General features: G+C 40.6%; 1 protein-coding gene across 1 annotated transcript; it reads left to right on the top strand.

Moving 5' to 3' along the window:
- Nucleotides 1-130: 130 nt before the first annotated feature.
- rab3b (RAB3B, member RAS oncogene family) lies at nt 131-20,301 on the top strand. Its single transcript, XM_088599106.1, has 5 exons — nt 131-443; nt 9,136-9,360; nt 16,341-16,459; nt 17,323-17,447; nt 18,409-20,301. Exons 2-5 carry the CDS (start codon nt 9,136-9,138, stop codon nt 18,594-18,596), a joined length of 657 nt encoding a protein of 218 aa, XP_088455232.1. The 5' UTR covers nt 131-443; the 3' UTR covers nt 18,597-20,301.
- The last annotated feature ends 3,850 nt before the right edge of the window (nt 20,302-24,151 follow it).

The raw sequence follows: 24,151 nt of genomic DNA on the forward strand, positions 1-24,151 counted from the left end.
GATGTACAGTATACATGTCATATGTAGGCCTTGTAATACAGTCCTGGGTCTTGTACGGTGCAGTGTTCTCTGCTTACGTGTATGTGTTTAAGGGGGAGGTGAACGCTTTTAGAAAGCCTCTTCGTTGCTCCACCTTAAATTTCAGCAGCTTCTGCAGAGACTAACGCCGAGGTAGGAGCAGGTTGTGCGAATTACATCTTCCCCTGGCAAAATAAGAAAGACAGCGTTCATCATTTCAGTCGGGGAGGTCGCGAAACGACGTCTGGACAACAGATAATATTATTACACGTGAGAAAATAAAACGAAGATAAATCTTTTTGCACGAGATCGCTCAGTTCGTCTAGTTAACTCGTTTGAAATTCTGTCAGCTCGTTGCGTGCGTCTCTTCGATCACTTGAGCTTTGCATTCGGGTTTTGGGAAAAACTACAAAGGAAAATTAAAGGTGAGAATCGTCCTTTTTGTGTTTGATTTGTCTGCCATTCATTTTGCTTTTATTAATGTTTTTTTTTTTGGTTTTGGCCAACGACAATGAATTGCATTTCATTTTAACAGTATTTTGCATGTTTGCTAGTGGTAACTTCAAGGCAAAATGTCTTATTATGGCTGATTTGCACAGATGACTAAAGCTTTTGCATTTTTAAACCCTGGAGCTCCCGCAGTGTTTTTTTTCAGTTGACATTTGACTATTTCAGAATAAGAGCGCAAAACAGCCCTTCGTTAGAATTCATAAATATGAAGACACTCCTACTCATAATACACCTTTACCTTTAATACGTCTGCTAAAGACTGTACCTGAGAAGGTGTATTGATTATGTTGTTGGCTATTTTCGAGATTTCTAGATGATTTAATGGTAAGCTTTGCTTTTTTTCCCCTCTACAGCCCTCAGTTGCTAAGCAAACGGAACGGTGTTTCATTTTCATGTACATTGAGTAGTAATAGCACATCTTCGAGCGAGTCTGCTCTCGCATACAACCCGAATGAATCAAATTACGACCCGAATCCCAGGAGAACGGGTTTGGAGGTGTTGATGGTCATACTGATTCATAGAAAAACAAAATCAATGCGGTGTTCATATTGCTGTTGCTTGTCGGGGGGCGGAGGGTGACTGGGCTGTATCACAGCCGCCTTGCCTTCTTAATCCCTCCTTGCATTATTTATTCAACAAAACATTGCGCGCCGATGAAGGTAATAAATACTGTTGGAGGTCCTGATAATTAATGGCTATATTCTGCAGCGTTTAGTGTATAGATCATACAAATCAAATAGATAGTCGATGGTCTATCATCTTTATTGACCCCCTAATGTAAACAAATTGTCAGACACTAAATTCTCAATAATCTAGGATCAAGACAGAAAAAAAGATCATAACAAGGTATTTACCTTTCATTTCTTTTCTTTTAAAGTATGAGTACATAACACATTTTTAGGAATGTAAAGACATTATTTTGATCAGAATCCAGTTACAACCATATGGGTGTGTTGTTATGCGGCCTGTAACAATATACAGTAATATACAGTGTGATTGATCAATATCTTTTTATTGTACAAAATCTTTGGATTAAAGGGATGTAGTAAATTGGAAGTTCTCCGGGACTAGGGTGAAAGACACCTGGATATGTAAGAGTGAGCCGGATTCCTTGCAGTGGTGCTGAAAGAGTCAGTGAAGCTTTGAGCGTAGAGTGTTGTACAGTTGTACAACAATCATGTGTGAGCCTTCATTTAACCAGATAAATCAATTGGGAACAAATTCTCACAATAATGACCTGCAAATGCAGTTATGCAGCAGGACAGGAATGACATGGAGTTCAGAATCCCTACATCTCTTCCACAGTGGTCTCTTGTTACTGGTAAATAACGCTCATATTCACATCAGGCCCAAGATTGCTGTTGTGTCTACTGGTTTTCATTCTTCTTTGGACTCTTCCTGACTTGGACGGAAACCATTGTGGACTTGAGTGGTCCCGGATTAACTGTTTACCACAGATTCCCAGTGTTTATCTTCTTTGACCGGCATTATACATTGCATATAAAGCCTGGAGGGTTGCAGACCAGGAGTGAGTATCACTAGTGTAGTGTCACATTCAGAGCTGCCAACTCTGGTTTCTTCTTGCATTCACCCTTCACTGTGAATTGCTTGTGTGCCACGTAGCCTGCTCAGCTCGCTTTTTACTTGCCCAGGGCTGACTATGAGTAAAGACAGGGAAGGGCAGTCCCAGGCCTCGCGGGCTGAGCTCCTGGAGGTGGGACAGGTAGAGTATCTTTCAGTCAAACGACTGTTCAGTTCAGTTCAGAAACACAGATCAAAGGTGAATCCAAGAAGACCCTCAGACCCTAGGGAGAACATGAGGGGCCCATCCCTGGTTAAAGGCATCAAGTTGTGTGGAAGCCTACTCTATTGCAGTGGTTCACAGGTCCAGTTGTGGAAGCCCACAAGCCATGTCTTACTGGTGTTTTCTTAATGTAAACTACATTGAGTTTTCAAACATCCTTATACATAAAGGGCAAAACAGTTTGGTGCTTTAAAGCTGGCAGTCTTTGAGGTAGCATTTATCACTTGTTCTATCCACATACTGTAATATACTCCACACAAAAAAGAAAGAAGTAAATGGATAATACAGTATGAATGAAAAATGGGAAAATCATAATTGCATAAGTATTCAAACCCTTTCATGTGGTAAGCCAAAATTAATTGAGGGTGCTCAAAATTAACACGAACAAGCCACACAATTAGTTAAGGACCCCTTGTGAGATAGTGGTTCATAGGATTGTACAATAAATGCACCTGTTTCTGTTAAGGTCTTTCAGCCAGGTAGTGAATTTCAAGCAAAAATTGAACCATGAGGTCTAAGGAGTTTTCAAAGCAGCTCAGAATAAAATTGGAGAAAAGCACAAATGGGGATAAAGGCATAAGAAAGATAAAAAAACACTGGCTATCGCTTTGAACTCGGTGAAGTCGATCATTAAGAAGTGAAATGTGTATCGCACCACCCACACACTGCCTAGATCAGGCTGTCCCTTCTAACTGAGCAGCTGCACGAGGAGGAAGCTGATTAGGGATTCAACTGTCAGGCCAACAGCAACTTGGAAAGAGCTACAGAGTTCAGTTACTTGGGAGAAAATGAGCATCAATCAACACAATCTCAGTCACTCCACAGTATGGTAGAGTGGAAACTCTTCTCAAATCCTACATGGGTTTTGCAATAAAGGAGTGTAGTGGTATACAAAAAAAAATCAAAATGTTTTATGGTCAGATGAGACAAAACTGGAACTTTTTCTAAACACAATGTATTGCATCTGACACAGAACCTACATAGTACAGCACTCAAGTCAGCATCATCGCAGCTATCAAACCTGGTTGGTGACAGCATTGTATTATAGTTCTGCTCCTCATCGGCAAGGACAGGGAGCTTGTCTGGACTGTTGGCATGATAGAGAGAGGAAAGTATCAGTAAATTTGACTGAAATCCTGCTTCAGACTTAAAACCTATTTAAAAATTCATCTTTCAAGAGGGAAAAGATACAAATCACTGGAGTGGTTTAAGAATGAGAAAGTGAGTGTTCTTATGTGGCCCAGTTAAAGTTCTGACTTGATTGGGACCCTGTGGAAAGATTTGAAAACTGCTGTCCATACATGATTTCCAAGCAACCTGAGATCTTGAGTAAATCTTGCACCCAGCTAGTGTAAAATGCTGGAAGGGGCATATCCAACAAATATTGAGTTCGCATGTCTAATACTATCAATATTTTTCATTATTTTTTTCTGTTTACTGTAACCTATCTCACCCTTAAAAGTCTTCAGTTTGAGAATTCAAGTTTTAAATCAAATGTACAGCCCCAGTACAATTTAGATGAGTGAAATATGGCTTTACCTGTGAATTAAGTGGGAAATTTAGACCGGCCAGGTTGAGCTCAACCAAACTGGAATTAAAAACCCGAACTACTATGGAATCTAAACATCTGCAGTTTATGGCCAAAAAATTCCCACAACAAGCCCTAAAACAATTGTCAGTGCTATCATCATCATAATCCTCCAGCGTGCAGAGGTGACGATATCCCAACCGCCAATCGACAATTTGTAGGACCTTGAGACAGCAGAATTACAAAGGCTCCTTTCATTAACACCAAGAACCGAAGCCAGGTCAGAAATTGCTTGGAAGTACAAAGATGACCCAGACGAGTTGTGGAACAAAGTTTTGTGGACAGATGAGACCCAGATAAACCTTTGCCATAGGAAAAGGAAGGTGACGGTGTGGAGAAAGAAAGGAACTGCAGAGGTCCCAAAGAGTAGCACCTTGTGAAGCATGGTGAAGGTTGTGTTACCGCCCAGGTGGGCATAACAGCCTCTGGAACTGGGTCTCCCATTATTATGAAGAGGTTCAACATCCATAGGCTGCAGAGGAACAACTAAATGTTCATTTTGTTCATGTAAATGTTCAATCTCCAGATTAAAATCCGGTTGGGCATGCATTGTACATGCCGGAGGAAAAACTCCCATAGAACTGGACAAAACTCAAAAGTGGCAGCAGCAAAGACTTGGCAAAGTATCTCAAGTAATGATATGAAGAGTTTGGTGAGCTCAATGGGACGCATATTTTCAGTTTTCATCCTCATAGATATACAGTAGGCAAGAAAATGCTGTTACACTGTGAAATGTATTTAAGGTGAATGTGTCCCATTAGTTATTGTCTCTTGAGTCCTCACTGGGTTCTACACATTTGTGTTGTAATTTGATCAAATGTATTCATGGAATTATTCAAAAATAAAACCCATATGGTACTTATGATTTAAATTAATCTCATAATCGCAAAACCAAATTGCTTGGCTGTGAAGCAAAAATAAGTTTTGACTTTGCCGTCCCAGTACTTTTGAATAACACTGTAGCTATATTTTCTCCTTGCGTATCCACATGCTGGGCCTAGCAATCCATGTGTTTGCAGAGATGTTGAGTATTTTAATCTATGTGACACTACACTTACAGTATACTGTACTATTTCCATTAAACTCTTTCTCTACATTTAAATTAAATTGTCGGAAAACTCTACTAACCTCCTAATTTTCCACGTTAATGCTTAAACCGCCCTAAAATTAGTGGCACCAGTAAGCAGATCTTTTGTCAAATTGACCGACAGTTTTGAACAGGCAGTTCAGTATCAATTTGATTAGCGGCACTAATGAGCCTCCCATCTGTTCCCTTATGGCGGTAATGAGAACTATTTTTATTTGTCATGACAATACATCACATAAAAAAAGCATTAAGAACAGCAAAACCAGAAAAACAGGCAGAGTGCAGAAGAGTGTTCGTGTTTATGGCAACTTTGCATAAACAGGTTCACATTCAGATGTTGCTAAGTTGTGCATTTTGTGCTTGTCGAAAGCAGCAATGCAATGTTCTGTACAATTGTTATTATTACTACTGTATATCAGATCGTAAGTCTGCCTCATCGCCACAGGGGTGTTGCATGACTTTGAGTAGTACTTAAATTAAGTATTATAGAGATCCCTTGAGATCAAAATCTGAGTATCCTTTAGCTCTAAAGGTTTCTTAAATTGAACCGATTTACAGATCCTTCAATACTTAATAATTGTCCTGAGCAATTGGATTTAGTGGACTGGGGCTCTCTTTAGGACAAGGATGGAAGACTTTGCACCATAAGCATCACGTATTCCAGGAATCTTGGTCCTGTTGAGTCAGTGTCTTCAGATTCTCAGTCCATCTGGGCTCCTGACAGTCTTAATTAAGATCTTTACTGGCTTAAGTGCCCTAGTTTAATCCTCCCAAATTTTCAGGTACTGGTGCTTTTAAGAGACCTAGAAAACCTACAGACACACGATGCTCCAGAACCAGGATTGGGGACCCTTGACCTAGCATGTGTAGTCATTTGTGTGCCCTGATCGTTTACTTGCCTGTATTGTCTAGATGGTACAGAATGTTAAATAACTACTCCATAATCAAAGTTTTTTAACCCCCCAAAAAACACGATTATGAATGTTTTTACTTAAGACTCAAAGAGGTACCACATTACTTGGAGGAACCTTTGAAAAGGATTGAGACAGTCTTGAGTCAACCGAAACAACAGCAATCCTTCATTTCTGGTTCCAGAGAGCCACAGGGCCTTCTGGTCTCTGTACTGCCAGAGCCTTTGAAGATTGAATTGACAAACTAGTCTTAATTACAACTCCAAACCTTTATGCCTCGGTGGGGTTTGGAAAAATTTGAGGAACCCTGCAGGCTGTTGGAAAAGACCAACATGAAAACAAAGGCTTAGCGGCAGAAGCAGAAAATAAAAGCATTCGGGGTGTACACCAGAAGACACTTCATCACCCACAGAGATCTGGGTGGCTGGATTCAGGTGGCCAAACATGTGACTCTGTCGGTTCCTTTGGGAAAAAGACTTGATTAAATTCCTGGATCAATACATTACCAGCTACCAAAAGCAATGAATTATTTCATTCCTAGCCTTTCCTACTCCTATTATGGGATTATGGGAAGTGTCAACTGTAGAAATCTAGATTGTCCTTTCCAATGATGATACAGTGCAAAATGTTACAAAGATACCGTATGTATTTGTAAACTACAAAAACACTGCTAGTGGGAAACACTACCCTAAGATAATATTCCAATTCATGTTTAAGTTACATACTGTAGTAGTGTTTCTTCAGGATAACATAGCAAGTACAGTAGCAACAGCAGAGAAGGTAAAATGTGCTTGTTTTTTACTCTCTGTAACACTGTTACCCACTGTAACAAGCTCGCAAATTATTCTGTAATACTAGCTACTGCATTTATGAGATATCTGCTTCAGTTTGATGTCAGAAGACAGGCCTCCCTCCCTGGGTGTGTTACATTTGAAGTTACTCATGTTTGTCAAATTAATAATTATTTTAGATGTTTATTGCACTTAATACCTTGAAGAATTCAGTTCCATTCCTCCTTACACATTGACAAATTTTGGTCAATTAAATTCTGTTAATTTTCACTGGCATAATAAAATCTCAAGCCTTTCTCCATCTGTGTCCAGTTGCTCAGTTTCATTATACCCTCACTTGGCTTGTAATATGCATACAGTATGTTTAGAAATGCATCTGAGTATCTTTTCATTATGTGGACTTTGGAGTCCTGTGCACATCCTTTCTGAAATACCTGAATAGTCCTATCACAATAGAGATGACAGACCCTTATATGTAGGAGATCCCTAATAGTGATAACAAACACCTATTCACAGGAGCACTTTGTTAAATTTGTATTTGGCATAAAGCAGGAATTTGCATCATTAAATGCAGAATTAGTGGGTTGCATTCATAGGAGAAGGTCTGTCTTAAATTGTAATTTCGTAGCAAAGTCTACTTTTGAAATTCACTGTCCTTTTTTGGAGGTGACTGTGATCAGTGTTGTTTCACTGGGTTATTCAGACCTCTGATGACAAGCTGCTGATGCATAACACACCAACAAGGCAACAGGATAATTTCTTCTGGGGAAGAGATGGGTTCTGTTAAAATCCATGCTTTTAGAGTCAATTGCAAAGCTTTTTTTTGCCACGCAAAAAAATAATCCTCAGTTTTTAACAGCAAGTAAGTGCCAGAATATGTCCAAAAATTTTCCAAAAGTGGAAAAAAAAACCCAATGTGAAATCATGTGCATCAATGTTCTGTCTTTTGAGAGATCCCTGCCCTTGAACTTTTAGTTAAGTTTTGAAATGGGACCACATAATTCTCCAGAGTGAAAGCTTTTGAAAGCTACCTCATTACAAGTGCTATTAATTTACACTAATGGTGTTGTGAAAAGATTATTGTTTTTACGAATGGTAGCTTAACAGGAGTTCAGCTGATCATTGTTCTGCTTGAGCTGGAAAATAATTACCACTGAGCAGTGACAGTAACTGAGAAAAACCCAAAGCACATTGTATTTTTGTCTTCTCTATGATTCAGCATGCTATTTCAAGCAGATCTCTGTGCTGGACATACAAAAAGCTAAGTTTTGTGGAGCAATTTTTGAAAAAAAACAGACAGTGAAACAGCCCTTCCTACAGGCCAAGCTCATCAAATATTTGTGTTCAATTTTTCTCACGATGTCATGCAAATTAAGGAAAAAACATAAGTAAGTAATAAAATAACCGGCTTTACTTAAAAAAACTCAGAAACAGTGGTTTCCACAGAGCCATGTTGTTCTTTGCAACATTGTCCTTGAAGTAAAAGATGGCTCAATGCCTGATTGCACAGTATTTTTGTTTATGTACTATTGTTTCAAGCTGATGGACTGGTGTGTGACCATAAATGTTGGAAGATTATTGCTTGCTTGGCAGCGCATGGCCTATAAATCTCCTAGTGTCATGATTCTTTGACATGAAATCTTCTAGTTCTTTACATACAGTTTAGTTACCCACTTCATGATGTGCAGCTCTGTCACAAAAGGCAGACAAACAACATGTGCCCGCAGTTCTGCTCTGAGTAGTCTATGTGTTTAGCAAACAGATGTACAAATACCTCCTCTACCAGGTGAATTCTACTTAAATTAGTAAACTTATTAATAATGGTTAAAATAAGAATGGCTTTGAATGAGCCCTTATATATCTTTACTACTTTAACAAATATAGACTTGATATGTTGCAAGAACAAATTTACCAGAATTAAACTTTGCCTTAAAGAGCTTAGTTTTAGGACAGTGCATCCACTGTGTTGTTAGAATTAGGACAGAATGTGGATGTCACAATGATATCTGCTGATTTTTATACCCTATTTCTGAGTACTGTGGAAATAGTAATAGAAGAGCTCTGAAGCCACATTTTTACACACAATAAAAGCATTATGGGTCTTTACAATCTATTCAGATGTAAATCCATTGTAATTTACACTTAATATTACGATACTATGATTGCATCAGCTGGGAAACAAGGCTGTTTAGTGGTTAAAGCAGTCATCGCGAAGCTGCTGCCCAAGACCCAACTCTGTCGCTGTATGTGGTCCTAAGTGTACTACACTGTTTATTCTAAGTGACTATAAAAGACTCCAGTATCAGAGGTTTGATATCATGGTGTTCCCTGTGAATAAATGTGTCTTCCACAAGCCCTGAATCATTATGCATGATCATGACAATAACAGCCACTGCTTATAGTCGCTCTGACTTCCTTTCACTCAGATGGCCAAGGTAGACTCCCGTTTCGGACATAAAGACTCTTCGGACCAGAATTTTGACTACATGTTCAAACTGCTGATCATCGGCAACAGCAGCGTGGGCAAGACCAGCTTCCTGTTCCGCTACGCCGACGACTCTTTCAGCAATTCCTTCGTCAGCACCGTGGGCATCGACTTCAAGGTCAAGACTGTGTACCGCAATGACAAGAGGGTCAAGCTGCAGATCTGGGTGAGTCCACCTGTTATAGCACTCTTCACAATAAAGTGATTTTAGAATGGATGTGTAAAATCTATCGCTTCAAAGAGCTTTACAATACGTGGAAAACGCGCAACTCCAAATAAAAAGCAAGGCAGTTACAAAAACAGATAGAAATAATAGAAGGTGGAACAATCACACATTAGCCTCTATGAAAATGTTTTTTTTTTACCTTAGGTTTAAATATACTGAAGCAGATCCTCTCATTGAATAGCAAAGGCCTAGAGGACCTATGTGCACAAAACCACATTTTCCCTAGAACTGGGAGAGTGGTCAGTCAGCTAAAGTTGGACCAAGCCTGATGTTTTAACCCCTTCCTCCCTGGTTTGGTCATTACTCCTAGTCATTCCTCTTTTCCATTTGTTTAATATATATCAGACTTGTGATGTATTGATACCCCGGAAACAGGAACACTGGTAAACTATCATGGTTTCACTATCATGTAACCTTCATAAGTTTCTATTGCTCTCTCACACTAACACCCTTTGTCCAACCGATCTACTGTAATTACCGTAACTGGATTAGACATCTTCCGTTGCCAGCTGTGCTCTTTTAAGAAAGGAAGGAGCTTGCCTACAGGTGAAGCTAAATTCTCGAGACCCCTCGTGCGTGAGGGGTTTTATATTTCTTCTGGTCTCTGGAGCATTTATCGGCCGCTTCTACCAGCGCAACCTGGGTCTTACACTCCAGATTCTCCTGAACCGTTACAAGCGTCCAAAGTGAATAAGTCCCCATGTAGAGCTTTGAGTGTAGGCAGAACGATTTCAAAATCAACTTGAATCCTATACAGGAGGCCAGTGTAAGGACTTCGAGACAGGAGTGAGGCGATCACCTGCAGAGGATCTCGTCAGGATTCTGAACATGTTGTAACTTGTTAAGCGTTGTTATTATGACTCCTCCAAAGAGGACATACTGTAATGTTGATCAGTCGTTGGAAAAAAAACTAACCCAGGAATCATCTCTTTGTACAGAGTGCTTAGAACAGTTAGCTGGGGTATTTATACAGCTGTGACATGAAAACTGCATGATGGAGCAGATAAGCATGGTACTGTACCTATGTAGACAGGAACTGAGAACAAATGTGCACAAGGACTTGCTATACAGCTGCATGAAGCAGTTCAGCATATGTTAGAATTTTCCCTGACAATTTGTTCACCGTGGTTTGAAGTGTAAGCAGACCACACATTGTTTCGTTGTGATACACAGTTTTAATGAAACAATGATCTGAACAGTGAAATACAAATCAGAGGACACAAGTGGAAACTACTGTACAGTACATGGAGAAGCTTTTAAAATACAAAAAGCATTCTTTACTAAAGGGTTGTGGAAGTGTGGGGAAAAAAACTACCCAGTCATGTTGTAGAAGCCCATAGTCCAAAGACATGCTGGTAGGTTAATTGCCTTCTGGGAAAAATGGCCCAGGTGTTAGTGTGTATGTATCCGTGTTTGTGTCTGTGTGTGCCCTGTGGTGGACTAGCGTCCTCTTCAGGGTGTATCCCTCTGCCTGGTACGTGCCAGGATAGGATCTGGCTCCCAAGCAACCCTGAATTGGATGAAACAGATAGAAAATGGGTAAATGGTGGATTCGTCCCGTACAGGTGATCCTATGATTTAATTCTAATAGTTGTTTCCATTACCTTACATACTGTATACTAGAAGTCAGACTTATTGGTTTGGAATTGCTTGGTCCAGTTTTCTCACCCTTTTTATGTGAGACCATCGTGAGCCAGGTTAATTTTACTGTACCGAGGAGGTGTTGTTGTGATTGTAGTCCTGCTCCGTTCAAGAGGAACTGCAGGTTCAGACATTTGGTGTCTGTGCTTGGCTGAGGAGCCAATAGTGTAAAGTTGCCATCTGTGGGATTTTGACTGAATACCTCTAAGTCAAAATCGCTCAACATTTCCAGTTGGCAACTACATTACCCATTCTCTAATCTCTCCTTCAATGTCTTTGGAATAATATCACTTGTTAACTTGAGTACAATTGGTAAGATACCATCAAAAAGACCATTTAAGTTCCTTTGTCTGCCCTTTAGGAGCCTTGACAGAGATAAGGATTTACGTGCCTTTAGCTTTGTGCTTAAGCTGATCAATTCATTATTCCATATTTTCCAAAGGAGTTCAATAACCAAATCCTATTGCTGAAGTGTTGCTACAGCCCATTTCAGCAGGTGGGTAAAGAGCTTGCTCCAGTAGTTGCTATGTTAGTGAGGGACCCTTTATTGCTGCTTACACCCAGGGCCGGCTCCTGGCAAATGTAAACTAGGTGACTCCCTTGGGCCCCAGGGGCCACCATGGGGCCCCCTCGATGCACACCACTTTTTTTAATCGCCATGTTCAAATGTGAGTGAAAAATGTACTGTAACGTCTTCTTCTCTTGCTGCGGTTGATGATCCTAGTGAAACCCCGATCAAAAACTGACCAATCATGATCAAGAACGTAATGCTTCTGAAGCGCAGAAAAGAAGAACCGGATAGGCAATCTTGTAACAGAGGTGTGCCAAATCAAGTCATTGTAATAATGCATTTGTATTTCATTGGCTTGTGAGTCATTCCGATCCATGTAACTGGTAGATAAGCCACGTTTTCAGGCTAGACACAGCCTGCTGGAGGTGTTTTACTAGACGTTAGCACGTCTGTACACGTGGCGCGTGGGTCACCCAGCTAAAAATCAGCGCTGCTCAGCCAAAAAAAGCATGAAAGAAAATGTGCGCTACAAATGACTGTTCAGCAGTTATACATAATCGGGTTTAAAATGCATTGATTTTCCTTGCAGTTTATCCTGTGTTTCATTAAAAGGTGGTTTTGTAAACCCAACCTTCAGGTTGCAGTCTCTCACCTGAGGTCAGCTGTGGCACATGACCGTCTCAGCCATCATGAGCACCGTCTCAACCAGCCATCATGAGCATCAGTCACGCAGTAGGTCAGCACCTGGCGTGTGAAGATGTAATTGATGATTTTGCCTCCCAAAATCCTGAACGTTTTTTTCTAAAAGTTTCCCATCACTTCAGCCTTATTGATCTCACCCTTGTAATTGAGCTTATTTCTTACTTAATTACATATTTATTTTTACAGTTCCTTTCTACAAAGGTTTCAATGCAGTAATTTGTAAGTTATGATTTGCTATAATTTTGAAGTAACGGAGGTCTTGTTATGTATTGTTATTAATGTTCCTATTTATGACTTTCAGTGTTAAAATACAAGTTATCCTTGTAAAATTTGTGCTTCCTGTTCTTGTTTGTAACTTATTATGTATTCTTCAAAGCTGGTTAATATGTTTTCTAGTTATATAATTCATTTATTTAATTGTTCTTAATATTATTAGCAGTGAATATGGAGGGGCCCTTTTCCAAAATGTTGCCTAAGGCCCCCAGAAAGCTAGGGCCAGCCCTGCTTACACCAGTGTAAATCCTTTGCCTCCTGTCAGTTACATTTGTTAGCAGTGTTTTTAATCTTTCCCTATAAATGCTGCTCACTGTTTCAGCACAGAGTGACAAGAAAAGTGAGTGTAGAGCTAAACTACATGAATGGTTAAGTATTTTATTCTGAATAAGTAGAAAAATGGAAAGGAGTGCCATTTGTCGCTCTCATAAATACAGTATAGCTCTGTGTGAAAACATTAAACAATCTATATTGATACAGACATTTGCTAAACTCAGAGTGAAATAGTGATGCTAGTGCACAGTCAGCTGATCTGTCTGTGATTATTGCAGGAAATACTGAAGCCCTGTGTTTCATGTTTTCACGTCAGTAATCCTCATGGTTGGGGCCTAGAGCTGTTAACGCACTTGCAGGGAGGTGGTTGCCATGACAGCAACACCTTCTGCCGATCCAAGTGTGCTTCCTCAGGGAATGAAAGCAGGCCTACTGTTGTTAGGGGAGGAATCTTTTTTTGTGAATAAAGAAGTAAGGGCCGATGATTATCCACACTCTTGGAGTGAAGTGCAGTAAATAATAAGCAGCATAATAATTTTGGATTGGAGCAGGAAAAAATCAGGGCTAAAAATAGTCATGTTAAAAAAACGTGACCAACTTTCATCAGCCAATATGTACAATAGATGCTGGCTATAAACACGAGAGCTGCTCCCAGTGAAAATACAGAAAATGACTAGAAAACGTCATTAGGGCACTAGCTGACATTGGCCTGATCAAACAAGAATTCTTAAACCATTGGGAAACACAAGTTGTTGCTACAGAGACACATCTGGATTGGCCTTTTGCTTGGGAGGGCTGACAATACGGATTTAATGTAGGTTTAAGTGCTACATCTTGCTTATTACTGACTATTACGAATTTAAAGAAAAGCTTTTTTTGTTAGTGAGCTGAAACCTCAATTAAAGGACTTTAATAACTGTTAAAAACATACTGACACTCTTCGTGCGTCTATTTATATTCCTAGGCCACGTGATGTTGCACAGGGTAGCGGAGTATTGTGTTTTGGGGTTCTGAACTAGTTACCAGGGAGTTGTGCTTCCAAGCCCTCTTTGAGCAAAGCAATATCTTAACACATGAGCAAAATCCAAAACAAAGTCCTGTTACAGGCTAGCATACTAATGTCCTTCTTTCAGACTACCTGACTTTATTTCCTCAGATCTGATGAGGAAAATGATGATAGGAAGGGATTGTTAAAACTGAAGCATACCTTCATACAGTATGTTAATCATTTACTATGTACCTGTATACACCAGATACACAATTACTCATTAATTACTCACTAATATCTTTGTTGACTTATCTTATTAAATTTGAAGTAAGGTTGCAGGAATCCATTCAGGGTGGGTGTTGCTGGATATCACCAGGATTTGGGTGGTTGAAGACATCGAGCCTTTATACTCACAAGGCTGGCATCTCGGCAATAAGCCCCTGTTCCACTTGATCAGTTTTGCAAAGAGAATGTCAAGACAGGGCTTGACCCAGGTATTCCAGTTTTGGTGGTACTCAGCAATGAAATGGGGACCCAAGGTCCAGTGTGGAAAATAAGCAAAGTGAGTTGCTAGGACAGAAAGCACTGACTGATGTTTCCCAAGGATCAGGTGTGAAACACTGCTTCATGATGTAGAGCAAGCCTGAAAGACCAAGCTGTTCTCACATCTGACACCCCTATAAGTATTGGAAAGATCAGTGCTCATTGGCTGTGTATTACTGGAGCCCGGTTGTAATTGATTGTGTATTGTGTCTGTGTTGGAAGGAGGAACATTAACCTGTGATGCCGAGAACAAGAGTCTCTGTTGCACTGGATCTTTATATTCTGGAGTACTGTGGGAAAATCCATCCTAAACTGCATTACATGATTGTTACTGTGTTTTGTGTTAATAGCAAAAGCATGATAGAGATATTTGAAGTGGCTGCTCAGAGTAAGCGCACCAAATTTTCACTGGCTAAGGATTCTGCTACTTTACTTCTTTTAAATGATGTCATCTGCCTTCTGTAGCTTGAATGTGCCATTGAACAGTGATGACATTTAACGTCCCATGTAAAATGGTATCCCTTGTAGTGCGTCTTAAAAAAAGTTTTGAAACAATTCCTTTTATTTTTTAAACTCCTTTGTTAAAAAAGCAGACTTTTGTGTCCAGCCTGCTCAGTAACAATTGGCCCATATCTAAATGTACCTTTTTCAGCAAAGGTTCAAGAACATGCAGTGTGCCTTTGCTTAGAAAATTATCAGCAGTCTGCAAAGAAGCTACAGAAACTATTTCTGTCTGGTTTCAGATATGTGCCTCGTATAGAAACCGCTCATTAGGCTTGCTTGTGATTTATCTATTAGTGTTGATTCTCTCTCTCTGTATATTTTTGTTCTGTCGGACTTTATTCAGTGCTGCTGTTGATCCAGTTGATTGTGTCTTCTTACTAAATAGACTAGAGATGGTTTCCAGTGCTGTTGGAATTGTTCTTGTAGTTTCCATTTTCCCTAACTGATAGGAAACCATTAATTCAAGTTAACACTAGTTTTCCTTAATAAAGTTGGTTATCAAAGGTTTAAGTGCATCATAATTTATATGATTAAATACAAATGTCAGGATCCAAATATATGAATGGTGATGAGGATGATGATTAGAACATAAAAATGTTGCAAACGAGATGGTTCTAAGATCCAACTTGCTCATTTGGTTTCTTGTAGTTAATTGATCTGATATTGTTTAGCTGTGTTCTTGAAGGATCCCAGGTTATAATCTTGATTCTGCTACCTGTCTGGCAATATGTTTCAGGCTCCTGAAACTCCTTGAATAAAGCTATACCTTCTGTTCTTGATCCTAAATCCACTTGTTGTTACTTTTCATAGAGAGTCCTCTATACCATTCTTCAGGATCAACACTGAAACACATTATTTGTTCTTGTAATTTTATTGAACTACATATGCTGGATAGTCCAGTGCTACAGTGTAACCCTACTAAGTTATTTTGTACTGTGGCAAAGACGCACTTTGATTCCCCCAAAAAACAGAATTATGAAGATAAAGGGAGCAGTAGGCTGATAATCTCTCCTTGCAAAGCATTTCTGCAGCACTTGAGAGAAAAGGGGTGTGTTGCTGTGTTTAGTAAGTCAGGAAGGAGATATTGGAAGAGATTATAACTGCCTGCTCCGGTGTGATTGAGGTTAAGAGGTGATTGCAGCAGCCAGCCCTGTCATGTGCAATTAGTTTCCTTTAGGTGACAACAAATCACTGGGATTTGCGGGTGCATCATAAGCTTTGCTTTTAAAATAATATTTTCTCACTTTAGTAACCTGATTGGTTACTAAAAGTGGTTCACAACCTTTTAGTGGAGAGAAGAGATTGGAGCCTTGTGTGGATTGCTACAAAAACCCCAGGCCAAGGATCGAGCTGTGGGACTTCAGTTTTTCTGTTGCTTGTACGATTTAACCCGTACTCCTGTCTTATTTACAGTACAATACTTCCATGGCGGGGGCAAAGGAATTTTACTGTCTTTAACTCATGCTCACCTTTTGATTTCCTCAGGACACTGCAGGGCAGGAACGGTACCGGACCATAACAACAGCCTATTACCGGGGTGCTATGGGCTTTATCCTCATGTATGACATCTGCAATGAGGAGTCCTTTAATGCCGTGCAGGACTGGTAGGTATAACACAAGTGTCCAAGGCAGTATTTCAGATAATTATCGGGCTGCTGCAAAAAAGTTCAACGAAAAACTTCAGGCTACAAAGCAAGTGTTGCGTTCATTTTCACTAAAATATCAGGCAATCCTCGTTTTCTAAACACTTTTATATTGGAAGCACAATTCTCACTCTTTAAGACTGTCTCTGCATAACATTTCAGTTCTAATTAATTAATTGGATTATACTATATAACACTTTTCACCCTATTACATATAGAAAGCGACCCCTTTCATCCACTGTTGAAATAGAAAAAATGAAGTGAGAAAATTGCTCCACTAACTTAATTCAGGGGGATTTAATTCAGTACGCCAAAGTAGAATTTAGCTAGGACACTGGCTAAAACTAGTGATTTTAGGAGTGTACCATGGTACAATGACTTTATTTAATGCCTCACATGTATGTGTAGTGTCCCCTGTTACAAAACATTGTGATATTGCTTTTGGAAGTCCTAGTCCAGAAAGAAAGAGCACCACTTACTAGGCAATCTACACAGGTCTCCCGTCCAGTCCTGACCAGGCTCAGCCTTTCTTAGTTTCTGAGATCTGATGAGATGCACAACTCGCTGGACTGGCGTTCTTTTGAAGGTTTAACGGGAACTGTCACAGGCTTCCTTAGCTGCTGAGTGGAATGTTCTGTTCGGTATTCCACAATACATCTGGAGTCAGTTTAATTCACAGGGGAGAAACAAAGCTTAGTTTCCAAATTTTGGGATATCCCATAGTGTTTTGCGACCTAGCAGTTTCTGTATAGAGTAATGATGTACTCCTCCATAACCACTGAACATCATTACTATGTACTGTATGTTTCTTCTGTGTTTCTTAGGGCAACCCAGATCAAGACCTACTCATGGGACAATGCCCAGGTCATCCTGGTGGGCAACAAGTGCGACATGGATGATGAGCGAGTGGTGCCAGCAGACAAGGGCAAGCAGCTGGCTGACCAGCTGGGTAGGTCCATGAGACAGCTGGGTAAACTCCTGTGGGAGCTGTCAGACCCTCCTAGTACAAGAGTTAGGAGAAGCAGAGAAATAAATAGGATGGAAACTCCTTAAACTTAAACAGGAAACCGACTGGCTTTGTCCAGTTTTTGGCAACTCGTCACGGTTTTCCGGCCTCTTCATTGTTTAGTGGATGGGGTGGCTGTGAGGGCATCAGACCAGTCTGTAACATTGCTGTCCAGTATAAGCGTGTCTGCTGAGCTCCATCTGATTGACGGGACAATGAAAATATGGTAAACATATACTCACATTGTAATGTAGTAGTGAGCAATGTTCCTGACGTTTTTGACTGTTGTTCAAAACAACAAAACAGCTCCAGCTTTTGAAATAATCAGAGCTCATTATAGTTTGATTGGGGTCATAAATAGTTGAGTTTCTGTTGCATCTTTAGGATAAATTGTCAATTTTTCTGAATGTTATTTCCCAGTGGGTAGGTGGCCTTTATGAAGGTGTTATACTGACAACTTTAGACTACATTCAAATACAGCTACATATACAGCTTCAGTTATACTTCATAATATCTGTCTGAAGACTGAATGTTTTTCTGATATTCCTCTATTGCGTTATTAAACCAATTTGTGTGTGTCTCATGGAGTGCAAGTTGAGGTATGCAAAAAAATAAATTCCTAATACAAGAAATTGTATATGGCCAATAAAGTGATCTGATCTACTTTCCACTGAGCCCGTGTTCAAACCGTCTGTCACTTGAGGTCAGAGACTTGGTTTCAAATTGTTTCTTGTCTAAACCTGCAAAGTTTAGACTACATTCAAATACAGCTACATACAGTATACAGCTTCAGTTTTTCTGATATCCCTCTATTGCGTTATTAAACCAATTTGTGTTTTTTCCAACAGCATTTTGCAAAAGAAAAGCAAAAATCCTCTGTTTTGCTTGTTTTTTTTTAATGTAGGCTTTGAGTACTTTGAAGCCAGTGCCAAGGAGAACATCAATGTCAGACAGGTGTTTGAGCGCCTGGTGGACATCATCTGTGTGAAGATGTCCGAGAGCGTGGACACCGACCCTGCGATGGTCACTGGAGCCAAGAACACCAGGCTGACCGACAACCCTCCCCAGCTGCCCCAGAACTGTGCCTGCTAACCTCCGGCTCTCAGCTCCCCTGCCCAGGTCACCACCTCCCTGGCCCAGAGGACAACCAAGCACACTGCCTCTTTGGGAACAGCTTGTCCAGTTTAAAGACAAAAAAAAAAACAGTCATGTAATGCTTAGGATTGAAGAGATAGTTGCACTTGCTCTGGTGTGAAATATTGCACAACTGGCCTTCCTTTGTCCCTCTTCAGTTACTTACATTTGAACATAAGAGTATAAAAATGAAGACGTCTTCATAGCAGTTATGATTCTCTCAAATGACCACACAACGCAGTAATGCCACAGTCTTTCCCTCCAATGGGGAGTTCAGCAAGGAATATAGTCCCACTTAAAGCAGGGACCGTGTAGCACAAGTGAGATGCACTATAAGAGGGGGAACTATATAGTGTTTTGATGTGGTGTGGTGATGTATCCACTGGATTTGAAACATACTTCCATATCCCTTCAGAATTCCATTCAAAGTCACCCACTCTTCTGAAGATATTTTTAAAGGATCTCATTCCTTTTAAACTTCTGCCTGTGCAGAATCTGAGTATGTTTTATGCACCACTGGGATCTTATTTGCTACAACACATGGATGCATTCCCACTTCAGGTCATGTGAAAGCTGTGAAACTCTAGCTTGCGAAGAAAGCACCATAATGGTTTTAATACTTCAGCTATAGTCCTAGCTTTATGGCCAAGGATCTGAACAGCCATATCTAGGCCAAAATATTTATAGGCCTGTATTACTGGTCAAGAAGTCCTTTGAATTTTAGACTGTTCACATCACATAGGGACATCAGTCAAGCATGTCAACATGTGGACAAGCAGTGCAATTATCTTTTCAAGAACCAAATCAGATATAATGAGTAAAGGTATATTATTAGATGAACAGTTAGATCAGTCAGTATGTTGTCATGTACTGTATGAGTCCTGTTTTACACGTAAAAACATATATATATATATGAACCCATATACGTAATGGGGAAGCACATATTTGTTATATATATAAAATGTGTACATGTGTTATATAATGTATGAAGTATATAGTACGGAAATTTATGTAGCTTTCTCTAAATGCCCATTTTAAACCTGGGACATCAGGAAAAAATCAAGTTGTTTTAAAATTTTGTAAGTATTTTAAGTGTTATTTTCAGTTAATGTCAAAAGAATTCTTTAGGAGGCATCTGTTCCAGTGACTACAATATATACAAAAGTGGCTATCAAAATGCATTTGTAAAACAACCATTGCTTACTTTTAACTAAGAACAAAGTGTATCTTCTCTATCGCATAAAGTGAGAAACTATCCTTAATTTAAACTGTCACACATTGCAAAAAATATTTTAATTTAAAAAATATTACTCTATTAAAATTAATTGTTAAGTAGACACATTAGAGTTCCATGGATACCTAGAAATCAAACCTTACAGCGTACAGATTTGATGTCTTGTAGTGGACTAATAAATAGAAATAGTTTATGTAAATGATGAAGTAAAATTTGACATTTTTAATTTAATTACAGAGTGAAATAAATTGTGATGGGTTCAGTAAGATTAGGTATGCCAAAGCACAGAGACGACAGCTAAAAAAAGCACAAAAGTGTTATACAATCATACTGTATGTATAGCTATTATGAATTACTATACAATCACAGGTAGGTAGGTTTGCTTCTTTTCCTGCATTTTTGTTACAATAAAAAGCAATCGGCTTTTAACGCAACGTGTCTGAATTGTTCCTTGGCATGTCTTATTGATGCTGCAGGGCATCTTACTTGTTGCTGGTCCTAGAGGTCTACAGTGTCTTTGGATTTCTTTACAACCTGTCTCTTAGCTGATTAACTGAAACCATTGATTTCATTGGCCAAGATTAACATGACCTTCAGCCTGGAAATGAAGGATTAGGGCTCTCCGGGACAAGGGAAGGTCATCATTGCTATAGGGTATTTGCAGTATTTGACTATAGTTGAAGTTTACTGCGGACATACAGTACTTCAGTATTTTGCTCAAACTAAAACTTTAAACTTACTCTATTTGTGCCTAATGTAATTGTCCTATATATGAATTGAGGTGGGCAGCACAATGGCAGAATGGTTAGTATTGCTGCCTCGCAGCACTGGAGCCCTGGGTTCAATTCCTGGGGTACCATCTGTGTGGAGTTTGTATGTTCTCTCCATGTTCACTTGAGTTTCCTCCCACAGTACAAAAACAAACTGGTAGCTTAATTGGCTTCTGGGGAAAATTGGCCCTGGTGCAAGTGTGTGCACATCTGAGTGTATCCCATCCAGGATGTACCAGGCCATGTGCCCATTGCTTGCTGGGACAGGCTCTGGCTCTCCCACAATCCTGAATTGGAAGGAATGGTTAGAAAATGGATGGATGCTTTGAGGTGTGGAAATAGACTCAAGACTTTATTCCTGTGGTGGCTGTAAATGTTCAGTTTTTAGACTGTATGAACTGTATGTAGAGTAAAGAGATCAAAATCGGGAAGACAGACTTCAATTCGTAGTGATAATTCTAAACAGCTGAGGATGATCCTTGATGGAAGTGATCACTGGCTTCTCAGTGAGCAGGAAAAATGCATCAGAATCTGGCAGGGGGGCAGTTAAATCATTAAGAGCTAATTGTACAGAGCTGCAAAGCTTCTCCGTTCTTCAACTCAAGCTGTCATCCGCTGGATAATTATGTCCTACTAATTAGTGCGAGTTATGTGAAAACCTCTGTTCACTGTTTTAATTCAGTCTTTTATTCGGCATGTTACGTATGTGTTTATATTAGGCGATTCTCCACTTTTCACTGGAGCACCGATAGGATTTTCTGGAATAACAGGGTGTTCCCCCTAATCAACCTGGTGTGAGCTGATGTATAGTACTTTCTCATGGAAGAAGTGTCCCCACATCCCTCCTGCAGAATTCCAGACGGTGCCAGACTCTGTGCCATGGTGCTTACAGGCCGTACAGGCTGTTGATAGGCCCCATTAGTGGACTTGACACTGGTGTTGCCATTTTTGTCCACAACCTGTAAGCACCTTTGTCCTGTTCAGTTCAGCATGACCATTTTGATTTTAGATTCAGTTTCAAGTTATCATAACATACTGTAAGACAGTGCAAATAAGGAGAGCTCATTTGTCCTGTCTTGCTAATGTGGCTGCTCAGAACTCATCTGAGGACCTCTTCCACCTGTTTCCCAAAGAATCCCAAGGGAAACATCGTTTCTTGTCCCAGGCAACTTCCGCCCTTCATTTTCCCTTGCATTCTTGTTTCACTGTTGGTCCTGAAACTGTTTTTTCCAGGACTTGAAGTTTTCAAGCTCTTTCAGGATTTTCAAATTATTTTTCTAAGATCCAAGCTCTAAATACATTCACTCTTACAAATCTTCAATTGATTCTACACATCCGGTATGATTTAAATTGAATAACCTTATTATTTATATGATTGTTCCCTACAACCCTGTTTTCCTGCATTTGAAACCCATGTGACACGTATCTCATCATCATCATTATTTTCTAACCACTTACTCTTGCTGAGGGTGGCAGGTAACAAGTAACAAGCTGAACAGAGTAGACCAGACTTGCCTTTCTCAACAACAGTCTGCAGCTCCTCCCGGGGGATTCCCAGGTGCTCCGAGGCCAGCTCGGAGAGATAATCCCAGCGGATTGTGTGCGATACACCTCCAGCAGGAGGCTCCCGGGGAGCATCCTCACCAGATGCCCGAGTCACCTCAACTGTCTCTTCTGGATTCGTAGGAGCAGTGACTCTACTCCAAGGTCCTCCCAGACTGCCGAGCTCCTCGCCCTGTCACTGAGAGTAAGCTCAGCAGCCCTACGGAGAAATCTCATCTCATTTCCACTGATTGCACCCACGATCTCATTCTTCCAAAGAACTCGTTACCATAGTTAAGGATGAGGACATAGGTCAGCTGGAAAACCTGGAGCTTCATCTGAAAACTCAGCTCTCATTTCACCACTGCGGCCTGGTACAGTGTTGCATTACTGCAGCTGCTGCGCCAATCCACTGGTCAGTCTCACGATCCCCCCTCAGCCTTCATTTGTGAACAAGACCCCGAGGTACTTGAACTCCTCCACTTGGGGCAGCTGTTCCCCACTCAGCTGGAGAGAGCAATCCGCTCTTTTCCAGGAGAGAACCGTAACCTCATATTTGGAGTCGCTGACCCTCGTCCCGATCTCGTCACACTCAGCTGTGTACCTAACCAGTGTGTGGCATAGGTCACAGTCAGATGAGACAACACCATCCGCAAAACCTCAGATCCCCAAACTGGATACACACCAATCCTTGGCTGCGCTTTGATATCCGGTCCGTGAAGATCAGGAACAGGAGAGGAGACAAGACGCACCCTTGACAGAGTCCGACACCCACCTTGAACGGGCTCAACTTCACACCGAGAACGTGGACACAACTCTCGTTCCTTAATTACAGGGATTGGATGGCAAGCAGCAGCAGTCCTGGCACCCCATATTCCCACAGCAACTCCCACAAAATACCCCGGGGTACACGATCGTAAGCCTTCTCCACAAAACATGTACACAGGGGTGGCAAACTCCCCTGCCCCCTCAATATCTGTGCAAGGGCAGAGCTCGTCCAGGACAGAATCCGCAGTGTTCCTCCTATGCCCAAGGCTCAGATATATTAGGTGGAGTTTCCTTTTTGTCACAGCCTTTCACGGAGAGTCTGAGGAGTGTGATCCCTCTGTAGATGGAACACACCGTCTGGTCCCCCTTTTAAAAATGGGGATCACCACCCCAGTCTGCCAATCCAGAACATTGAAGAGTCACGACACCCCAACAATATCCAGTGCCTTCGGCACTTCCGGCTGGATCTCATTAGTTTCTGCAGCCCTCCTACTACAGATCTTTTAAATCATTGCAGTTCTTCAGCCACAGAAATGGACCCAGGCCCACCAGAGGCTTTTGGCATTAAGTCCTAAATAAATTACAATACAGGCTCTTTTATTTTCCCGTTTCCAGTTTCCATTCTGGACCTGGGGGATCTGTGTGGAGTTTGTATGTTTTCCCCATGTTCACATGGGATTCCTCCAAGTGCTCTAGTTTCCTCCCACAGTCCCAAAACATTGTTTAGGAGCACCCACAGACACAGGTTAGCCAGCTTCTGGGAAAAGTACCCCTGGGTTGTGTGTGTGTCTCCAACTCCCCTGTGACCCTGAACTGGTTAGAAATAGCTGCATGTTAAAGGGGAAATACTAGGCTGCTTCTTGATGAGGAAGCACGGGCGTCGGGTTTCCTCTGATTACTACTGTCATATGGCGCATAATATTAATGTATAATGCTTGCAATGTGAAAATGAAAATCTGTTCCAGCATTTTATCTATTGTTATATTGCATGTCCAATATAATGGTACAGTTTATAGGTCATCCTAATAAGTACTGAACTGTAATAAGTTACAGTAGCTTCTTCAGACTTGGTGCGCCTCTATATGATCGATCAAATGAAACGCGCTCAGACAAAGCTCATGGCATACGAGCTCTGTGTCATCACAATACGGATGATGTTAGCCTCCGTGCAAGCATTAGGGAAAACTGTATTATTATTA

The sequence above is a fragment of the Lepisosteus platostomus genome, chromosome 11 (genome assembly GCF_059453375.1).
Source record: "Lepisosteus platostomus isolate fLepPlt1 chromosome 11, fLepPlt1.hap1, whole genome shotgun sequence".
NCBI classification, from domain to species: Eukaryota; Metazoa; Chordata; class Actinopteri; order Semionotiformes; family Lepisosteidae; genus Lepisosteus; species Lepisosteus platostomus.